This window comes from Antedon mediterranea, chromosome 10 (genome assembly GCF_964355755.1).
Source record: "Antedon mediterranea chromosome 10, ecAntMedi1.1, whole genome shotgun sequence".
In the NCBI taxonomy this organism is placed as follows: domain Eukaryota; kingdom Metazoa; phylum Echinodermata; class Crinoidea; order Comatulida; family Antedonidae; genus Antedon; species Antedon mediterranea.
Window position 1 is genome coordinate 2,610,751 of NC_092679.1, and position 21,123 is coordinate 2,631,873.

At 33.4% G+C, this 21,123-nt stretch overlaps 3 protein-coding genes across 5 annotated transcripts; all 3 read right to left on the bottom strand.

The window, feature by feature from the left end:
* Positions 1-926: 926 nt before the first annotated feature.
* LOC140060422 (phospholipase B1, membrane-associated-like) lies at positions 927-11,348 on the bottom strand. Its single transcript, XM_072106614.1, has 13 exons — positions 10,912-11,348; positions 9,594-9,709; positions 8,930-8,993; positions 8,630-8,756; positions 7,821-7,864; positions 7,082-7,190; positions 6,480-6,678; positions 6,018-6,106; positions 5,775-5,850; positions 5,052-5,156; positions 3,990-4,085; positions 3,744-3,809; positions 927-1,581 (listed from the first exon to the last, which is right to left on the bottom strand). Exons 1-13 carry the CDS (start codon positions 11,336-11,338, stop codon positions 1,402-1,404), a joined length of 1,698 nt encoding a protein of 565 aa, XP_071962715.1. The 5' UTR covers positions 11,339-11,348; the 3' UTR covers positions 927-1,401.
* A 2,529-nt stretch (positions 11,349-13,877) lies between these two features.
* LOC140060396 (uncharacterized) lies at positions 13,878-16,265 on the bottom strand. The gene is made up of 2 exons (XM_072106584.1): positions 14,970-16,265; positions 13,878-13,932 (listed from the first exon to the last, which is right to left on the bottom strand). Exon 1 carries the CDS (start codon positions 15,992-15,994, stop codon positions 14,972-14,974), a length of 1,023 nt encoding a protein of 340 aa, XP_071962685.1. The 5' UTR covers positions 15,995-16,265; the 3' UTR covers positions 13,878-13,932; positions 14,970-14,971.
* Positions 16,266-18,081: 1,816 nt separating this feature from the next.
* LOC140060534 (uncharacterized) lies at positions 18,082-20,943 on the bottom strand. 3 transcript variants are annotated; one of them, XM_072106793.1, is made up of 6 exons: positions 20,826-20,943; positions 20,167-20,551; positions 19,940-19,983; positions 19,761-19,829; positions 19,207-19,302; positions 18,082-18,997 (listed from the first exon to the last, which is right to left on the bottom strand). In XM_072106793.1, exons 2-6 carry the CDS (start codon positions 20,516-20,518, stop codon positions 18,947-18,949), a joined length of 612 nt encoding a protein of 203 aa, XP_071962894.1. In that variant the 5' UTR covers positions 20,519-20,551; positions 20,826-20,943; the 3' UTR covers positions 18,082-18,946. The 3 variants fall into 3 exon arrangements, with proteins under 3 accessions (XP_071962894.1, XP_071962895.1, XP_071962893.1); XM_072106794.1 differs by having other exon boundaries at positions 19,761-19,826; positions 19,940-19,986; XM_072106792.1 differs by having other exon boundaries at positions 19,940-19,986.
* Positions 20,944-21,123: the final 180 nt, after the last annotated feature.

The following is a 21,123-nucleotide window of genomic DNA, read 5'->3' on the forward strand; positions in this document are numbered from 1 at the left end:
AGTCAAACTGAACGCAACTGTTAGACTATTGTTAATCATGTTCGCTTTATAATGATACGCAGCTGTTTCTCTTCTTCTTTCCTTTCATTTGAATATTTTGCATCGCATAATGATAAACATTACTGTTTAGCTTCAAAATGTAAAACTGAAACAAAGAAAATAGGTTGCATGCTTAATTGCATTATGAGCATGTTTTCACTGGGTGCTCATTTATCCTCATTGGTGAATGTACCACCAATACCTTCACGTGGTAACCGACACTGTATCTAGATTTTTGAAGTGTCATAGGAAAATACCGTGATACTGCATCACATGTTCATCACTTGTATGGCCTAATATGTGATACACATGTGATACTGTTTTACAGCATGATACTGGAGAAGTACAGAAGTGAGGCTGAGATACAGCACTGTAAATCGGATGTAAGTGAATGCTGTACCTTTAGCACATCTAAAAGGCAGAATATCCACAATATCTTAATAATCCCTGCTATTAATCCGTAATCCCTGCTATTAATCCGTAATCCCTGTTTTATCTTATTACTCAAGTTAATTTTTAGATGCCAATATAACATTTTCATGTTTGATTATTACAACGAAATAAATAAAATATCTATACATCTTCATGTTAGTCTCATTGACTATAAAATAAGAATTCTTGAGAAAAAATGTACGAAGCTATGATTTCCGACAAGACTTCATACAACATACTATTTTACAATATTTCTTTTATACGAAAATATCAAAATTACAAGCAAAAAATAATCTTGTGAAAATGAATATTAATGAGTGCATTCCTTGACCTCATAAATGGCTAACAAGCTAGAGATGCCATAAACCCCTGGGACCGTCAATACAATACAGTATAGCACTAATTACCGGTAACGCACTATAAAACCATCAATTAAAGCTGCTTGTCGCCTCTGATATCAACATAGCAAGCTATTCCATGAAATTATAAATAATAATAAAAAAAACTTTTAACATTTTTCTTTTCAGTTAATTACAATTCATATCAATTGGACCAAGTATTAAAATTGTTGAAACAAGATCCCTACGGGCTCCAAAGTTCATAATGGGCGCTGACTGCATCGTATCGCGATATACTACAGCAACATCTAGAGTATTCACATGCGGTCTCCCCTCAAAATGGCAAAAAATATGCCAACATTTTACCAAATTCCAGGTGGTTGAGCCATAAAAATATCACATAACAAATTAAGAAAACCAAAACACAAATTTTCATTCTTTTATTTACCATTTCTGCTCTTTTAAAAAGCGTTTACATGGGTTGACTGTAGGCCTGCTACCTTCCCCTAGCCGTCACTTATTCAAGGTTACTCCCGATTATAACTCTATTTCCTCCTGTGGTATATTCTTATAATTGCACTGTGTCGGTAACTTAATTGAGGGCCTGGAAGCTGGCAAACAAAGATACAACTAATGCACCAATAATAACTAAATGTAAACTGCTTTGTTTATTGATGCTGAATCCTGCTGAGCTAGACTTATATAGATTGCCAATTCTTCCCGGCTGGAATCCTTTCTTACTGTTGACGTTCGTGAAAATGTAAGGCTTACCCTATAATTAAACAAAAATATAAGAACATATTTTTATTAGTGTTATATATATCTTATGTAATTACGACAGAGAACCAGAAAAAACATTCTTGTTAGTAGGCCTATTCAATTCAATTTCTTTTATTTCGGAAATTGTTATCCATCCGTACAAACAGAAAAAGAAAAAAAAATTCGCAAACTCTAAGCTTAAATAATAGGATACTTCTCCATCTACAATACATTTTTTTAGTTATCGAGCATATTGCTTGAACATTTTACGTGTGTTGTCTAGATAAACATTTTGTTTTGTATTTTGTTTAACAGTAATACTGTATACTGTATTGAAGTTCTTTTTAATTAGTAAAGATTCAAATTGAAACAGCCTGAAGTTAGAGATGCGCGGATGCTCATCTGAAGTTTACAGAGTGTTAAGCTATTTCCCGTTTCAGGCAACCGTACGAGGCCTATATTATTATATTGCAATATTGAACCCATCGTACTAACTGTGTTATTTCGTATGGCAGCATAAATAAGGTAAAACCAAATTGATACATTATCGTAATGCACAACTACATGCCTGAACAATAAAGCAACACACGCCAGAGGCATTTTGATTTTATTTGATAAAGTGGAAAACACAAAACAGATTTATAATTCTTTGGAAATTGTCGCAATGATAAAATGCGCTGGATTGAACGACGAGTCTCAAAAGGTCAGAGCAAGCAAATGAGATGCAACGACTGCATAAAGTATGATGTGTTACGGAGATATAGAGGGAAAGGTAAGGTAAAAGATGAACGTGATGTTGTGCACAGGTGAAGACAGTGCAGCCGGGGGCATAGGCAGGTTGGAAAGAGGGCAGAACATAGGGGAAACAGCTGGTATTATGACAGTGCGGCCGAATGAGAAACATTGCTACATCTCCATTGAATAATAGGCCTCGAGAGAACACAGACAAACATACACGACTGATAATTATAAATTAACAAATGTGAACATAATAATGATGTGCATTGATTCATATACTTCCTTTGTCAGAAAATAGCATAATAATGTTTGTTGATACAATAAAATAAAAAATGAAGATTAAATATGAAATGTATGATATGAACATGATCATAGAAGCGTAACATACGAACATATCAGAATAGTGATACGTCACAATGCCCACGCGTATACGGCACGTCGCACTGCGCACGCGTATAGATACGTCGTAATCATGGTCATCTTTTGAAACACAAATTTTCAAGTAATAAACAAAATATTGAAATGGAGAAAGAATACCAGATGAAGCTTTTAGCCTCAGTTTCCCGTTACAGAACAATACAAACTGTCCAGACACGACAGACGATAAATGGCATCGTAATGGATGTAACAATAACCCGAGGGAATATAGAATAATGTAGCGTAAAATTGATCGTCATGTTTTATCAATATTATAACGTGATCCTTATTTAACGACAATCTGCACACTGAAGTCATAGTAATTATAATGCGATAAGGACATTTACATTTACACAGCGGACATTACTAGGTTTAGGAACATAATTCAAGAACATTCACATTTACACAGCGGACATTACTAGGTTTAGGAACATAGGCTAATTCAGGAACATTCACATTTACACAGCGGACATTACTAGGTTTTAGGAACATAATTCAAGAACATTCACATTTACACACCGGACATTACTAGGTTTTAAGAACATAGGCTAATTCAGGAACATTCACATTTACACACAGGACATTACTAGGTTTTAGGATCATAATTCTAGTTCATTATAAATGTATTGCGGACATCAGTGCCTGCAACATGCACTACCGTCGAGGCCTACAATACAGCCTATATTTTCCACAACACCGCTCGCGAATTAAGCCGCTCTGTGTCAATGGGACAAGCTACGCGGTTTTTCGCTTACCTTTACCGTTACCGCTCGTCTGTGTAAATTGGCCTTTATATTGGCCAGCACAAGTTTTAAGAAGAAAGGTAAGCGATCATAAAACCTCAGTTGAACAAACACACACTTTACTTAAATCTGAACAAAAGTTGTTCAATTTTTTTATATATATATATATATATATATACATATATATATATATATATATATATATATATATATATATATATATATATATATATATATATATATACATATATATATATATATCTCTACAGTATCTTACCCGAGTTGGACACGACAGGCGGCTACCAGGTACCCATGCGGTTTTCTTTGTTCCTACTGGTTCCATCTGAAATTGCAGGTACATATTACATTAGGGTACATTAATTGATGGTTAGCCTATTTGTTGTCCTTAAAATCAAACACTAATTCATGAAAGTGCTATAAATGTCATATTATTTAATATACAATAATAATATTGAATATTAACATCATAGGCCTAACGGGGTTTGTCTTCATAATATCTCACCATGTTATTCCATAGACCAATTGCAGCAGTGGCGTGACCTTTTGAACTTAAATGGAAACAATCAGGAGAGAAATATGTAATATCTGGCTCCCCTTTCTAAAAAAAAAAAGAATTATAAGAAAATGTAAACAAGAAATATTTCTTACAAAAAACGCTGCTCGCTTATTGAAAAATATTTGTTATTTCAAATGCTTTTTAATGTGTCATTTTATGTCACATAATAGTTACTTTACCTGAAAACAAATGTAATTCAAAGCAACAAATACTTAAATTGTCTGTCAGACAATGGTTTTGGGGTTTCTTTTCGCTTTTTATATGTGAATAAATATTATTTTTTTGTTACAGAAGTGAATACTCAATTTCTGTCACTTTAGTTAATTTTATTGCTAAGGTCAAGTCTAATAGACTCTTTTCCCTGGAAATCTAAAAATTATAGTGGAGTTTCCATTTTCGCAAAACTGTCGTCCTTAGAACTATAACTGCTGCTTGCTTTAGCTTCTGATTAAGTAGTCCTAATGGGACGTAGCGGGCTAGAGCAGCAGCGTGAAAAAAGTAAATCAAATTACGAAATGATTTGATTTGATTTACATACTTTTTTCTTGTTTTTATATTATTATTTATTTTATTAAGCGCTATTTACATAGGGCTCTACACTTTACAAAATGGTACAAACAAGACCTAGGTAACACACCGTTGTAATTTTTAAGTTATGTGTAATTTGTAATTTTTTTTTCAATGTGTGGAAAAACCAATAAAACAAACAAAACAAACACCAAAAGCAAAATAAGATAATAAATAAATAGCCCCAAAAACAATTCGACATCGTCACTTTTTTATAAGTCCACATTGTAATGTTACGATCATGCTCGTCACAACAAACAACATTCATTATCGTCATCATCATTATAATCATTATCAATCATTTTATTCGTCATCATCAGGAAACCCATAATTATTATTACTACACAACATCAATGATTACCATCAGGACAACACCTCGAATTAACCCCATCCCACCATTATGAGTTTATCTATAGTATATCAGGTATGTTATACAATTACCATTGTCAATGGAACTCGTGTCTTGTGGAGGAATGGTTGTAACACTGCAGTGAAGTCAGGCTTCAAATCCAGCTCACCACTCTTGATCCGGGTCTCAAGCAATCGCTAGAGAGAGAAGATATCAAAGAAAACACTGCATCATCAATATGATACGATAGGCATGCTATGGACTGCAGGAGCAGCTAATCAGTTCAGCTTCTTCTGGGGACAACTGTGTTCTGGCTTACAGAACTCGTGGGAGTAGCCGATCACGTTTTGGTACTTCATCATTCTATTCAGTTTGTTATCAACCAACAAACGGTACACATGATGAATGTAAGCCAAACTGTTACATTCATTAGTTTTGTATTCCTAAGCGTCGTGCATGTGAGGCATTCATTGATTCTAAGGTATAGAGGTTAGTAAGGCTATAGTGTTATCTTATTATATAGGCTAATATATGCACGTCTTGCACTGCTGATGAAGTGCGAAGTGTTGACCGAAAGTTCTGCCTATTTTTTTCTGACTGTTTTACTTTATCGTTTTTATTTAGCTTTTTGCTTATTTTATATCTCCATTGAGATCCAGCCTCTAGAATTGCATTCTTTTCATTAACTTGCCTTTGGATTAATATTTATATGATTTCAAATATTATCCTAACTCCCTCCTTGACATTATGACAGATTTCATTTCATTTCAATAGTGAAAGTGAAAAAAAAGGAAAAGTAAGACTTGTTTTTTTACCTGATAATCTTGTGTAACTTTGGTGAACTTTGCTTTATCCTTGTTGTTAAGAAACATTGCACAGTCACAGAAAAGCCTATTATAAATCAAACAGAGTAACAATAAGGTAGATTGTTAGGAGAAAATGGTTGCCATTATCAAGTGCCTCTGTAAAAAGTTGTTATTGAAGCCGCATAGCGCCATGGAGCTATACATCGCAATTAGCAAGCTATTGTTTTTAAGAGAAGATTGTGCAAAACTCACAAATGAAAAGCGTCACATACTGGTCCACGTAGTACACCAACTTCGGGTACATTGAGCACACCGACAACATTCACTAATGTCCTAGGAAGCTAAACATAAATATAGTCATGTTTTAGTAAGTTTACGAAATGTAAGTACGGTAGTAATTGACCTAAAAGTCTGTGGGTATTCGGATGTCGTTATCAAGCAAAGGTGGAGAAAACTGGAAAACACAGTACTGTCTGAGCATTAAAATATGATGATGTGTTTCTTTCCTTTTTCTTTTTTATTGTATGTATATGTAGGCTAAGTACGGTAGTAATGGGCCTAAAAGACTGCGGATGTCGTCAATTAAGCAAAAGTGTAGCAAAATGGAAAACACAGTACTATATATTGAGTATTAAATTATGATGCTGTCTTTCATTTCTTTTTTTTATTGTATGTACATGTTTTTATATGGACAGTTTTGAATTGAATTGATACCTTTTGTTGTAATATTTTCAAGGCTGCCATCACGTTATCAACATAGGCTTTTGGACTGTATAGTCTGTTGTTTTTACACCAGTCACAAAGATCGTTGGCGCCAATCAACAATGTGACAAGCTTCCAGTCATTTTGGAAATCTATTGCTGGATCCGATCGCATCTTTTTCACCAATCTCTCTGCTTGTAATGTCATATCTCTGAAACAAAATCGTGTCATGTCAGAAATGTTGTTGAAGTTTGGAAAATGTTTAAAGGTGACAAAATGCATATTTTATGTTGCATGCATTACTTAGACTTTGACTTAGCATAGGATAGAATTAGAATACATGACCAGGAGTTAATTATGGTAATACCTACAAATACAATAACAACATTTTTAGACGGTACATAAGCATTAAAAAGTAAAAGGAAGATTTATCGCAAATAGCGTGCGCGACGCATGGTGGGAAGGATTCGGAAGTACGTACGTGATTTGTTGTTTGTATGACGTACTCGTCGTAAAGTTTGCTCCCAAACCTTCCCATCATGCATTGTGCAATTACGTTCCTGACGAAATCAAGATATTTGCGATAAACCTGATGAAGATGAAGGCCTACTTACTTGGATGTATCGCCTGGAAAACCAACGCTCATTCCCGCATTTTTACTGTCCCAGCGACCCGTACCCGTACCGAATCCCTTCAGGTTAGGGTTGAATTTCTTAAGAATATCTAATAATATGAACAAAGATGGTTAATGTATTAGGAGTGAAAATAAATTTTACCTTTAGTTACGCATACTTTATTGTAGTCTGGATTCCAAACAGAGTTTTGACTTAATAAGTTTTAAGTTTATGAGTGAGTGGCCGAGCGGTTAAGACAGTGGAACCGTAATTACCTAGCCATAACAACGGCAGGGGTTCGAGGCTCACTCACTCCATGGTTCTGGTGGTAGAACGAGTCTTCTCGGATAAGGACTATAAACCGTAGGTCCAGTGTACACATCTGGCTCGTGTGCACTTTAAAGAACCTAGTACATCTTTCGAGACGAGTAGGGGGTTACCCCGGTGTATTAGTACATCACAGCCACTGATCACCAACTGGGCCCTCTGGGAGACCAGTCATTGACTGAAGAGGTTACCCAGTATAAATATATATTTCAATCAATTCAATCAATCAAGTTTTATTTTACATTTGATGAAAATCATCTATTCACATATATCAACCATGGACATTGTTTTGATCAAACGAGTACCTTTTTTTGGTAGACCTTTAAAATCAATTAAGTAACAGACAGAATGTGATGAGGCAGAAACATGTAGAGCGGCGGCGGCGTTAATGCAATATTGTCATCATACTTACTTGCTATAGATGGCACCTTCTCGTACGTCTGATCACCTCCATGACTAGACGGACAGAACAAATGTAATTAGTTAATCAACCGCGCATATTAGGCCTACATATTTTCAGTAATAGAATATTTACTTTTCTTAAACATTAATGTCATGCTAATGTGATTTGTCGTCACAAAATATGCGGAAAAGTTTAATCAACCGAGAAAAAAAAATCGTATTTATTTGTAGTTTATATTCAAATTATTATATGTACCGTACCGTGTCCTTTTTCTTTAAAATATATGAAACAGAATATTAATAATAAACATAAATGGCGAAAAAACATCTAAAATTTAAATAAAATAAATCTTCTAATTGTAACCCTGGGTTATTATTCTTTGCTTGGTTTTTAGGGTTAGGGTTAGGGGTTACTATTAGAGCAGTGGGTTACTATTACTAATCTTGAATTAGGCACCTGAAAATAGTAACCCACCCCCAACTTTTCCGGTGAGCAACTCATAGCAATATAATAAAACAGTACGAATAAACAAATTTGATTGAACTCTAACTTTATTTTATAAACTCAAAAACACTCAATCCTCCCCCACTCCCAAGATCAACATGCATTATCTCCTTATTTTCAAAATACGGCTGCATCAGTATTTGTGACTCTACTATTAACACCCATTGGTTACTATTAGAGTAGTGGGTTATTATTAAAGATTGACTTATAAGGTGGGTTAATATTAGAAAATTTACGGTATGTAATCATAACAAGCCGCTTGGGGCGCTAATTAGCCTATGTTTTATCTTTGATGAGTAGAAAAATCAATATACCTGAACGATTTTCCTCGATATTCGAACGCCAATTGCGGTAAAAGACACGCACCGGCTCCACTGGCTGCTGTAAGAGAATCTCCCATTGCACCGATAACTTTGATGTCTCCAGGACGAAGAAGATGTACTGTGGAAAGAGAGTTCATTTTAAAAAACGAACAGAGTACCTTATAACAGAAAAACCATTACGAGAGTCTGATGCACCATCTATTTTTGACATCTATCGTCATATTTTACTATAAATAAGTATTAATATGATAGGCCTAAAAAAACTTTTAAAAACGATTTCAAAATACTAACCATTTGTAGGTACAGCTCCAGAAGTACTATTTGTCTTGCATGAAAATTGGAACGTTTTTAAACCCTATAAGATGAAGTAAAGAATAACATAATCTTGGTTGATATTGTAATTTGTTTGTTATTGTTTAACAATATTATTACTTTTTTTTAAAGATGTATTGATTCCTAAAATGTAAAGTAATAGTACGTTTATTCTTAAAATTAAATAATTTTAGCAGTAACAGAAATTAATTTATAGCGCACCGATTGAAACATTGTCAAACAAGGCTATAGTGGACAAAAAGAATATCAAATTAGTTTTAAATAAGTTAAAATTTAAAGATAGTGAACATAAAAATGTAAAATATCCAACATCAAGGCAAATGAAAAGAAAGAGACCATTACATTTTCCATGGTTTTCCAATTTGTTTTCTTTAGAAGAGGCTTGAAGAACGTCAAAGAACGAACAAATATACAAATTAATTTAAACGGTAATTAAACTTTCCCCAAGTTATTGTCTTTTTTTATGTTAGTCCACCAGTCGACGTTTCGATTTTTTTGTGAGTATTATATTATACGTATATGTGCCAAAATATTTATGCTTACTAACTACGGGCTAGAACCTAGTCTACCATGAATGAAAACCTGAGTATAAATTCGCAACAACCAGTATCATTATACTTACTGGCCATGCTGGTTTTGTAAGGCAATCAGCGCCCAGTAAATCAGGTATATATGACGTGGGATTCAAACTTGGGAACGATGGTAACTTGATAAAATTAAGAAAACGTTCATACTTAGCTGAAAAAAAAACACCAATAATTTCAAACCATTATTCATCAACAACGGATTAAAAATAGCTATCAAACATTTAGATCAATTACTATCAATGTACAACAGCCGTAATTATATCCTTTTTTTTAATGAAGAAAATGAAAGACGTGAACAAAAGTGACGGTTGAGTCACCACCGACAGGAGATGATGATGCGTGAGTCAAAGTAGATAAAAAAAAGGAACAATGATAAAACTAGACTATTACTGTAGTTTGAACAAAATGGAAATTAGAAAACATCTAGTTATTACCTTGCGCAGGTTAGGCCTATATTAGGATTTCCTTCTGATTAAAAGCCAGAGAACATGTGTGAATAATTAAGCTAATCAGTCTCTATACTATACTATAGTCTGTTAGTTGTAACTTGTGTAATGTTGGTAGTCTTTCGATTTTTAGTAGGAACGTACATTCCCATTTTTGTATTTCTATTTTTTTTATTGTTAAATTTTGTTTCTTTGGACGCACCTTAACAAGTTGAAGTGCAGTGCCAATAAATTATTATTATTATTATTATTATTAATAAACAACATGAGGCCTATTACATTTTTAATAAAACGGTATAAAACTAACAATATATAAATAAATCAGTTTTTTTTTGTATTGAATAAGATCCAAATGCAGTAAGACCTCTCAGTGGCCGTTTTTCTATTGTTATTGTATTAATATTTATAACTAAACGATGTGTATATAAAATTAATAATGAATTAATTACTAATTCAACATATATCAAACTAAATTTAATATAGGCCTACATTATACAAAAACATCAATTCAAACTATTTACACTTAGTTTATCATAGTATACTCTATTTCTAAAAACACAATTTCAAACTTCTATCAACTAAAGCCGAAGTATGTCATGTCCCGGGACCACACTCTATTGGTCACCACAGATAGACTTTCTTCATCAGTGCTTCTGAATGGATGACTTTTGCGAGCAGAAACGCTAGACCATATCCATTCCCGTTTTGATTCCCGATCATTTTTTTTACATTAGGCCCACAGAAACTAGTCTCAGGAGTTTTCCAATAAAAGTATATCACCACCGTTAACATTGATCTGATACAATGAAAAACATGCTTTGGTTGTATAGGCCTAAGCTATTGTAAAAACCTACCATTATCATTGATTACGATATGATTAAATATTGATTTTAAAAGGCGTACTTACGGTTAATGCTGTTTCCCTGTGTCGGGCCTTGATTGCCTTGCCCCTGGTTACCTTGTCCCTGATTGCCTTGCCCCTGATTAGGCCTTCCTTGCCCCGGAATACCTTGCCCCTGATTAGGCCTTCCTTGCCCCGGAATACCTTGTCCATGATTGCCTTGCCCCTGATTAGGCCTTCCTTGCCCCGGAATACCTTGTCCCGGAAAACCTTGTCCTGGAATACCTAGTCCCGGAAAACCTTGTCCCGGAATACCTTGTCCATGATTGCCTTGCCCCTGATTAGGCCTTCCTTGCCCCTGATTATGCCTTCCTTGCCCCTGATTATGCCTTCCTTGCCCCTGATTATGCCTTCCTTGGCCCGGAATCTGGGCCGATATCACAGACAATGTTAGTACAACACAGACTAATGCTATGTATCGAAAACCCGCCATAATGGAGCGATTAAAGATCACAAGTAACCAGTACAGTGTGGTACACTGACACAAACGGGTTCACTTTAAATATTGAACGAAACAAAATGAGTGTCATTTATATACAACGTCACACGCATCCTTTGTCATTGACAAGAAGGAAGTTTGCATTTATAGCCTGGTAACGTCTATATTAACCAGATTATAACTCGTAATTAGTTTAATTAAGTTAATTGATATTTTTACTTTTATTCAACAGTGGCCGGATCCAGGTGTATCCATTTTTATTTGATTCACCAATTCCTTCCTTAAGCTTGGTTCTCACTTTAACGCGATGCAAGGACGGTGTCATGTCTTTAGGCGCAAAACTGATAATTTGACCAATCAGAAACAACAAGTTGATTGATTCATCATCGCGTTGACAAATTACTTATGTTGCGTGTACATCCTAAATTGCGTTACACCCAGTGCGAAACAAGGTTAAGTATGACCTACTCCGAAAACAGTAAAGGTGCCCTAACATGTAGCCTACGGTTGAATGTGACCCACATCCTCCTATCTTGGGATCAAATCAAAGCCAAATGTTAAGCAGCTTATAGTAAACTCAGTTTCATTTTTAAACAAAAACCAGGGCAACAATCTGAAGAGTATTTTTCAAAAAATGAAATTAGTTCATAGTAATATAAACGTAAAAATGTATTTCTAATAAAAATAACTAATCCTAAAATACTTTGGTCTATCATTTACTTGAAACTATACGAAATAAGAAATAAAAGTATACACACATATATTACTAATTATTATTCATATTTTAAATCATACAAAAGTTATTACTTATTGCCATCTCGTAATTCATTTTACACACAGAAATCGTTACTATAATTTTTCTGTAAACGAATACTGGGAAACCAACAGAACAATCAGAGAAAAATAACGAATAGGCCTAGGTCACAAAGAGTAAAATTATCCTGTCACAAAAAGGTGTATCAATTGGATCTTATTATTTAATTAATTTTTTTTTCTCTTTTGTGGCGTTAACCACTATTTTATTTATTTCATTCGCAAATGATCAATACAATGATGTTACACTTCATCTAAATATAATATTCCCTTGTTATTCTGATTTTTTTAAATTAATATTTTTATAAACAGAAAGGTTGAAATATCCCCAATTAAAATATGTTTGTTGGGTTACAGTGTTGTCTTTTTGACGAAAAATCCGTTCCCAATTCTTTATAACATCGTTTGCGTTTAAGCTCTGTCTACATTAATATCAAACTTTATGTGACAAAAAATATGTGTCCATATATGGACATGATGATGATGTCATATCACTATCGTATTTGGGAATACCACTACCATATTTGGGCACATCAAACTTTTTTTGATAGTGTAGATAGAGCTTTAAGAGTATGGAGGCTTTTTCGAAACATAAGAATTGTTTAATTACAATGCGGCGAATCGGCACAAATATGGTTTAATTTTAATAACGTTTAAGCCTAAGAGTTAGAATGCTTCATTGGACAAATAATCTACACAGGTATGTATCATCTTGACTCATATCCACCTTGTCATGATTGCGAAGCCTATTAATTTGAAGAGTTTTATGTTATTCTAGTTCAACCGTCGGACCATCGTAGGCCGCTACACCGTCTGTATTCGACCTCATGGTATTACTTTCAGTTTTAGTCATAGAGCACTTGCGCCTCAGGAAGCTGATAAGTGGCAAGTTACTTATAGCGTGGTGGAAATCTGGAAGTTTCCTCCAGTAAATGAATGGGTTCAGGGCCGAGTTCATTAGGCCAAAATTGAGAAAAAAACATGCTAATTTACTGGCGAAAAAACAGTGTCTAGATGCAAAGTAATACTCAACGCAGATGCGAATAGCTTCGAAACACCACGGCAACCAACAAACTCCAAAAACAACTACAATTACAGCGTACGCGCGTACTACGAGATGCGTACGTTTAAAGTCACCTTTTCCACCTAATTTCTTCTGTCTCTTTTTGTCCATTTTCCGCATACTATAAAATATAGCAATATACAGACAAATCAAACTGATCATTGCCACTATAACACTGAACGGAGCGAATGTATAAAGAAGCAAAATGTAATAGTAAGGATAGGCAGTGAAAGGTAGAATAAACGATATCGTACAAATCCACATAAGTACGCAGAATATTATCAATTGTTTGGATGTAGCACCTCCACCAGGCGTCTTCGCTCTAACGACAAGAATGTAGAATCTCTCCACGGCGATGGCAAGGTTCGTGAAGATCGAAATCTGTAGAAGAGCGACCGACATGCCATCCACGACGCTAGGTCGTCCGAATATCTGTATTGGCATCAGGCAACCTGTCGTGACGTCCGTAATGCACAGGCTGAATATCAAAATATACTTACGAGTTCGTAGTTTTTTGTTTGTTGCAAACGCCCAGAGAACAATGCCATTTCCAAAGAGAATCATAACGCTTATTATGACAAAGGATATCAAGTAGAGTAGGAGAAGATCTTTATCCTGGTAAATTGCTGTCTTTCTAATGTCAGGCAGCGTACAATTGCTCGGATCAAAGTCTGCCATGTCGTCCATGTTAGTTTCTAAGTATTCACGCTAACTGTAAGAAATGAAAACAAGCAATGACAACAAATATTTAGCCAACGACTGAAAATTATTGAAATGTTATCGTCAAGGGGCCACCTAGCAATATTTGCGTTACACAGAGGATGATCGACTATTTTAATCGTCTTAAACCAATAATCTTATTACAGCTGTACAAACTAAATTTAGTTTTCTCCGGCAGAAGTGTAAGTGGACCGGCAATATTGCTTAACCGGCCGCACCTTTTCCCGAAAATTAAATCTGATGTGATGACGTCAGATTTGATGTACATGTAGGCCTATAATAATCATCGCCTTGAACATGGATTATATATTTTTTTGACTGATGTTAACGTTATGCTATCACAAATACGATTTTGTTTTTGTTTTTTCTAGAAAGTTGTACTTATTTATACAAGCAGCACTAACACAAGAAAGCATTCATCCTATATGGAACTATTTAATCTTATATATCAATTGCTACTAATCAATGATTAGAGAAGCACACAATTGTTCTTGGCTGCGAGAAATCTTTTTATTTGAACACTTTCTGGATGGAAGGCACCAAAAAGTTAGCTCTAGTGTCATGAAGCTTGGTTTCCCTAAAAATGGCAGAAATCGGTGAATTTAATCCTACGGCACCGTGTTACGTGTCGTTGGTCCTATATGCCTATACTTGTGACATGTTTTACGACACCTTGTGTTGATACGTTGCGTCTATGAAACACCTACTTCACAGTTTACTCTACTAAAGCGTGGTTCCCACTAGAACGCAACGCAGCGGCGTATTGACGCAAATGTGCTGTATTGCGTAATCACAAGTGGGACCCGACGACGCAACAACGCTGCAAACATCAGGTTGATTTCACGCAGGCGGGGGCAAACACAATTATTGGAAGGGTATTTTCTTACGTTGCGTAGGTTGCGTCGCTAGTGGAACCAAGCTTTACTAAACCCGAGCTTAAGGTTTGATGTTACTGAGATAATTCAGAGCTCTGCATCACATTTTATTCTACTTTATTGGTAGGCCTATCTGTAAAATTCTTTAATTTACCATCAATGCAATTCCATGTGCAGTGCGTGTCCATCATAAACTGAGGTACAACTGGGCCGATGCTGTTGATTATGAGTATCCATCTCTGGTGGTTTGTTTTGGCAACTTTTACATTTTAAACATTTAAAGATCGGTAAGTTATTTATAGCTTCACGGAATTCCGGGAACCGTCTCCAGTATATGATAACATTTACTGCTGAATTCAATAACCCAAGATTTAGCAAAAAAAGCAGAGCTGTAGACGCTTCGTAGCAGTGTTCACTATCTGGAATCAAATACATCTCAAAGCTTATGCGGATTGCTTCAAAACTCCATGGTAACCAACAGATTCCAAGCGCGATTACGATCTTATAATAAGCACGTACTACGAGTTTTGTTCGTTTGAAATCACACTTGCCTAACCTCTTTTTCTTCTGCTTGTCTATTTTGCGTATAGTGTAAAATATAGCCACGTATACGGCACTGACGGCAGTCATCGTAACAACTACACTCCAAGGGCCGAAAGTGTAGATAAGTAATATATAATAGTACGGATATATAGTCCATGGTAGGATAAACCCGAGTGTGCAAACCCATAACACTACACAAAATATAATTAGTTGCTTTTTCGTTGCTCCTCCAGTCGGTTTCTTTGCTCGAACGACTAAAATGTTCAATCTATCCACTGCAATAGCAAGATTGGTTAAAATCGAGATCTCCAGCAAAGCGACAATTATCGCATCTGCTACACTCGGAGGTGAAAACAACTGTATTGCTACCATAACACCAGTGATCATGTCAGTGAGACATAAGCTAAATACCAATATGTACTTTGTTGATCGAAGTTTTCTGCTTTTGGTAAATGCCCAAAGAACCACGCCATTTCCAAACAGAATTAAAATAGTTATCACGAGAGCAAGCAGGTATAATATATACAGTAGATGTTTATTTCGGTACAGCGTAGTGGTTTTCAAATCAGGAAGGGTACAGTTTCTTGGATTGAAGCGTGTTGACTCCTGCTGGTGGTACGTCACATTCGAGTCCATCTTTATCTAAACTATTACTAATTAACAATATTTCATGCCTAGATATATGGTTCTTATATTGTCGATTGAACAGTTTCCGGTGGTACTTTGTTGTTTCCTATTGTCAAGGCAAAGTAGGGATATAAACAATATGAATAATACATCGTTTTGTAAATCGCCAAAGAGATTATACGTGTATGGCGCGCCACGAGCTGTCATTTAATCGGAAATAAAGATATCTCAGTTTAAAACTAAGATTTCTCTATTAATAGAGATATCTCTATCTAAAACTAATAAATCTCTATCAAAAACTAAGATATATCTATTCAAAACTAATATATCTCTATTAAAAACTAAGATAGGCCTATCTCTATTAAAAACTAAGATATCTGTATTGATTGAATCAATGACAGCTTGGCGCGCCATACTCGTTGTTATTTCCCAAGTAAACTGAAGGATGTCTATGTAGTCAAGTAGGCTTCCTCAAGAAACAGGATTTAAGCAGTGTACGCGAAACATGGACACTGTCTCGTAGCCTAAATCCCTTTTTTTTTACTTTTTACAATTTCAATAGTTCTTGCAGTAGTTTCTAATGCCTTTTTTTTTACTTTTCACAATTTCAATTGTTCTTGCAGTAGTTTCTAATCCCTTTTTTTAAATTACTTTTCACAATTTCAATTGTTCTTGCAGCAGTAGTTTCTAATCCCATTTTCTTTTTACTTTTCACAATTTTAATTGTTTTTGCAGTAGTTTCTAATCCTTTTTTTTACTTTTCACAATTTCAATAGTTCTTGCAGTAGTTTCTAATCCATTTTTTTACTTTTCACAATTTCAATTGTTCTTGCAGTAGTTTCTAATCTCTTTTTAAAATTACTTTTCACAATTTCAATTGTTCTTCTATTTTTTAAAATAAAAAATAAATTTTTACAATTTCAATTGTTTTTGCAGTAGTTTCTAATCCCTTTTTTTTTACTTTTCATAGTTTCTAATCCCCTTTTTTTAACTTTTCACAATTTCAATTGTTCTTGCAGTAGTTTCTAATCCCTTTTTAGCTTTCGAAAAGGTTTTAATTTCAAATTATTATTATTTTAAAACTAACTAAAGTTAAAAAATATTAAACACTTTTGAATAACGACATAATTGTACGATAATTGTAGGCGTATTATATAACTCAAGTGAAGCACTTTGATTTGATTTTCCAAGTACAAAGTAATAGAAACTAATACTTGTACTGTATTTATGTGCACAACCATAGCATATAATACTAATATTTAAGTAGCCCTATTTGATCTTGACTGACCTTTTATTGAAAGACAATAAAAATAATCTATTTTATGATAGTGCAGAAATTAACTGACAACGGTAAAAAAGACTGAAAAACAACAACAGTAGAACACTTGTTAAGGGAACACCTACAGTACAAAGTGTGCATTTACTGGAGTTTGTTGCACAGTAGTGTTTTAACATATATAATATGCGACATTACCTCCATTCGTTTTGCGGGAAAGTGTCCCCTTTAGGCGTCCCCCGAATGAGGTGTTCGACTGTACAATAAATATATAAACAGAGTTTATGCAAGACAACTTTGATTTATATTAATAATTCATGCTTACAAAGAAAAAGACTAAAACTTACCTCACTTACAAAAGATTTCAAAATGTTTGTTATACCACCAGCAAACCTCTGCCTGCACGTTTGTCCAAGAGTCATAAACCTTTATCCTTACTTAGCTACGGCAAGGTAATTACTTGATGTTATGGAATATAATACAGTTTAAACCATATTATTTGTAAACTCAATAATCCCCTTTGACTTAGTGTATAGATATTGTTTTACGTTATTAAAGTGAATTATCTTGATATGTAACCTTTTTAATCTTTTTAAAAGCTCAAGAAAATCAAAATTCTCGTCTTGAAATTGAGTTTAAAAAAAACAAGAGACCGATTTTCTACTTTATATTAATATTGTAAATAATATTAGGTTTTATAATAAATAAATATAATAAATAATAAATATATTTTTTAATGTATTTACACATGTACATTGTTAAGTCAACAAACATGAGTATGCATTGGAATTTAAAGATTATATTTTTGTTTCCCTCTTTGATTATGGAACCAAAAGTGATGTATAAAGTTCATAAAAAATCTCATTCATATTTTATTTCTCGATATTTATTGCTATAATTTCTATTATATTTAGAGTAAGTACAGAATCTGTTTTTGGCTTTAGTCTATTCTCATTTTTTGGATCATTATTCATTGGTGACCAAATAAATATCAATATTTTTATTATCAAACTCCTGTGTGGAATTTAATTTATGTTGGTAGTAAGCATTTAGTTGAAGGCAGTAGTTGAAATGTGATAAGATACAATGATTCTGTTAGATTAAATAAATACACTTTATTAATTTTTTTTTCAAATTTAATTTAGTATTAACTTACTACAAGATACCAGTATTTGCGACATAGATTATCATCATGTAATTTATATGGGAATAAATTTAATGTGATGGTTAAAATAATGAAATAGTTATTAAAATGTCATCATCATGATATATCTTATTATAACTCAAAATTTTATTTTTAACCCATCAAGGCCTATGGGGTCACAGTTTTTGAAAGAGTACACCAAACTTAGAATATATTTTCTTTTGTCAAGATTTTTCAACATTTTTAAATACAAGAATATTTCTAGAGTTTCTTTGTCTTTGAAATTATTTTTAAGTCACGAAAATGGTACAGCGCCCCCTATAGTTGGTCAAGATTTTTTTTAAATAGATTTGATTTAAACAAGCTGTAGTTTTATTTTGTACCATACTTATCTCATAATTTAATAATTTTAAACATAAATATATCTAAAAAAATAATTTTAGGCATACTTTTTTCTTTCTTATTGTTGTGTTTAATATCAGTTAAGTAATTATAAATGTTGTGTTCTTATATTAGTTAAGTACCTACTCTAAAACCACCATCACATAGTGGCATTTAGGAAGTGTAGCAACTCGGCTCGGTTTCTGTCACGCTACAAATGCAGCACCATGTGTTACAAAGTCACAATCAACAATTACCATAAGAGAAAAAATAAAAAATAAACTATGGTTAATGTGTTTCTTTATTACTTCTAATGTACGTTGAATAAAAACGTTTTTAAATTGATTTTTAGAACTAGTAAATTAAGTTTTTTAGATAAATTAATTAAATTATTATTATAAAATAGAAGGAAAATCTTACTTCTTTATCCTTACTGCTTTTCTTCATTTTCATTTTTATCTTCTTCCCTGAAATAATACTTCTTGAAGTTTCCTTGTCTTTTTGTTCTTTCATAAACTAGAGAAGAAAAAAAAGGGAAAAAAAAGGACAAAATATTGTCCCATGACATTTTTTTTTTTACATTTTTTGTTTAATATGCAATTTTAATGTTACATAACAGTTATTCACTTTGACCATAAATTAAATTGAAAGAAACCTTATTTCCCTGAAAAAATCAAAAAAAAAAATCAATTAAATTAATGCAAACAAATACCATACTAAATTGTCTGTCAGACAATAGTTTTTGGTTACAATAACTTTTTATACGTGAAATAATTATTAACAACATTTTTTTTCTACAGAGGTGAATAACATTTTTAAAACTACAAAATAGCCTATTCAAAGTCGGATTTTATTATTCTTCATTTTTCATGTTTTTGGGGACAATATATCTATGGTTACATAACTTTTATCAGAATCACACCATTTGGTTCCAATATTTCCCATTTCTACACAGAGGCAAATATAACGCTTACTTTTGATAACTGAACTGGTCCAGCATTTTTGTCTGATTTACTCTTTTTGGATTTCTTTTTCTTGTTCTTCTGAAATGAAAAAATAGGATGTAAATGTAATTTATAGAATAAAATACAAAAATCAAACCATGTGTTTTTGTAGTGATGAAAGTGCGCCCTCTATGTAATGGTATACAAACCTTGAGTTTTTTCTTCTTTTCTCTGGCTTTCTTTTTCCTTCTGTCTACTACAAAATAATCATAAATAAAATTATTATACTAATGAAATAATCTTTTTTTCTCAATAATTCTTAAATGTTTATTATTGGTCAAATAAATGTTACCAAACAATTTAAACAACAATCAAATAGAAGGATTTACTGTAGAATGAGGGATTGCCATAAAATATAAATTTAAAATGAACATACAGGAGGAGTCGGAAGAATCTGAACTTGAGTCACTGGAACCACTCCGCCCCTTTTTCCGTCTTGATTTATGTCGGTGCTCAGTCTTGGAATCACTTGAATCTGTAGAACTGCTGCTACTACTGCTACTGCTGCTAGAGGAATGTCTTCGTTTCTTTTTCTTCTTACTTTCTTTGTTCCGTTTTCTTGATCTACTTTGAGACGATGAACTGCTGGAGTCTGATGAAGTTGAATTGGACCGATGTTTTCTCTTTTTGGGTTTCTTTTCTCGTTGTGTGTCCTTCCGTGATATCCGATGATCATCTTTTTTGTCAATAGAATTACTACCTTTATGTTTTAGTTCACTTTTATACATGTTTAAAGTACTGACTACTGGTACCAACTTTCACTACAGTAGAAGGGAAAAAAAAGAAAACAAAATTGTTTATGTTTATTGATTTGAATGAATAAAATCACACATTATTTATCTTCAATTCTCGTTTCAAAATAAAAAACTATGGGGCGAATCGACTCTATAACTACAACAGTCAGACAACGGCCAGCTAGTCCAAGTAAGTAGCATTGAAACACTTCTAGGCTATAATAGGCCTAGCTAGCTAGATTAGATAATGATACTCAACTATTCCGCTAGCTAAAACTTGGTTAGGTGAATATATAAATACCTTTATTTTATATGCATAGAAATTGATCTTTCTTAGATATTAGTAGGCCTCAGTTTCTCTATAAATAAACTCTGACGACTCGGATCAAAACTGGTACGTCACACGTCACTCACTTTTCAACGGATGCGAACCACAAGTTTTACAAATATTGCCAGAGAAAATGAAGTGTGAATTATTTGTATGTTTTGTATTTCACATTTATTTAATAATTAGTTAGTACAAATTATACATATATTAATCAAATATTTATGGTAATACTGTATATAAAACAGAATGATTATTAATATTAAAACATCCT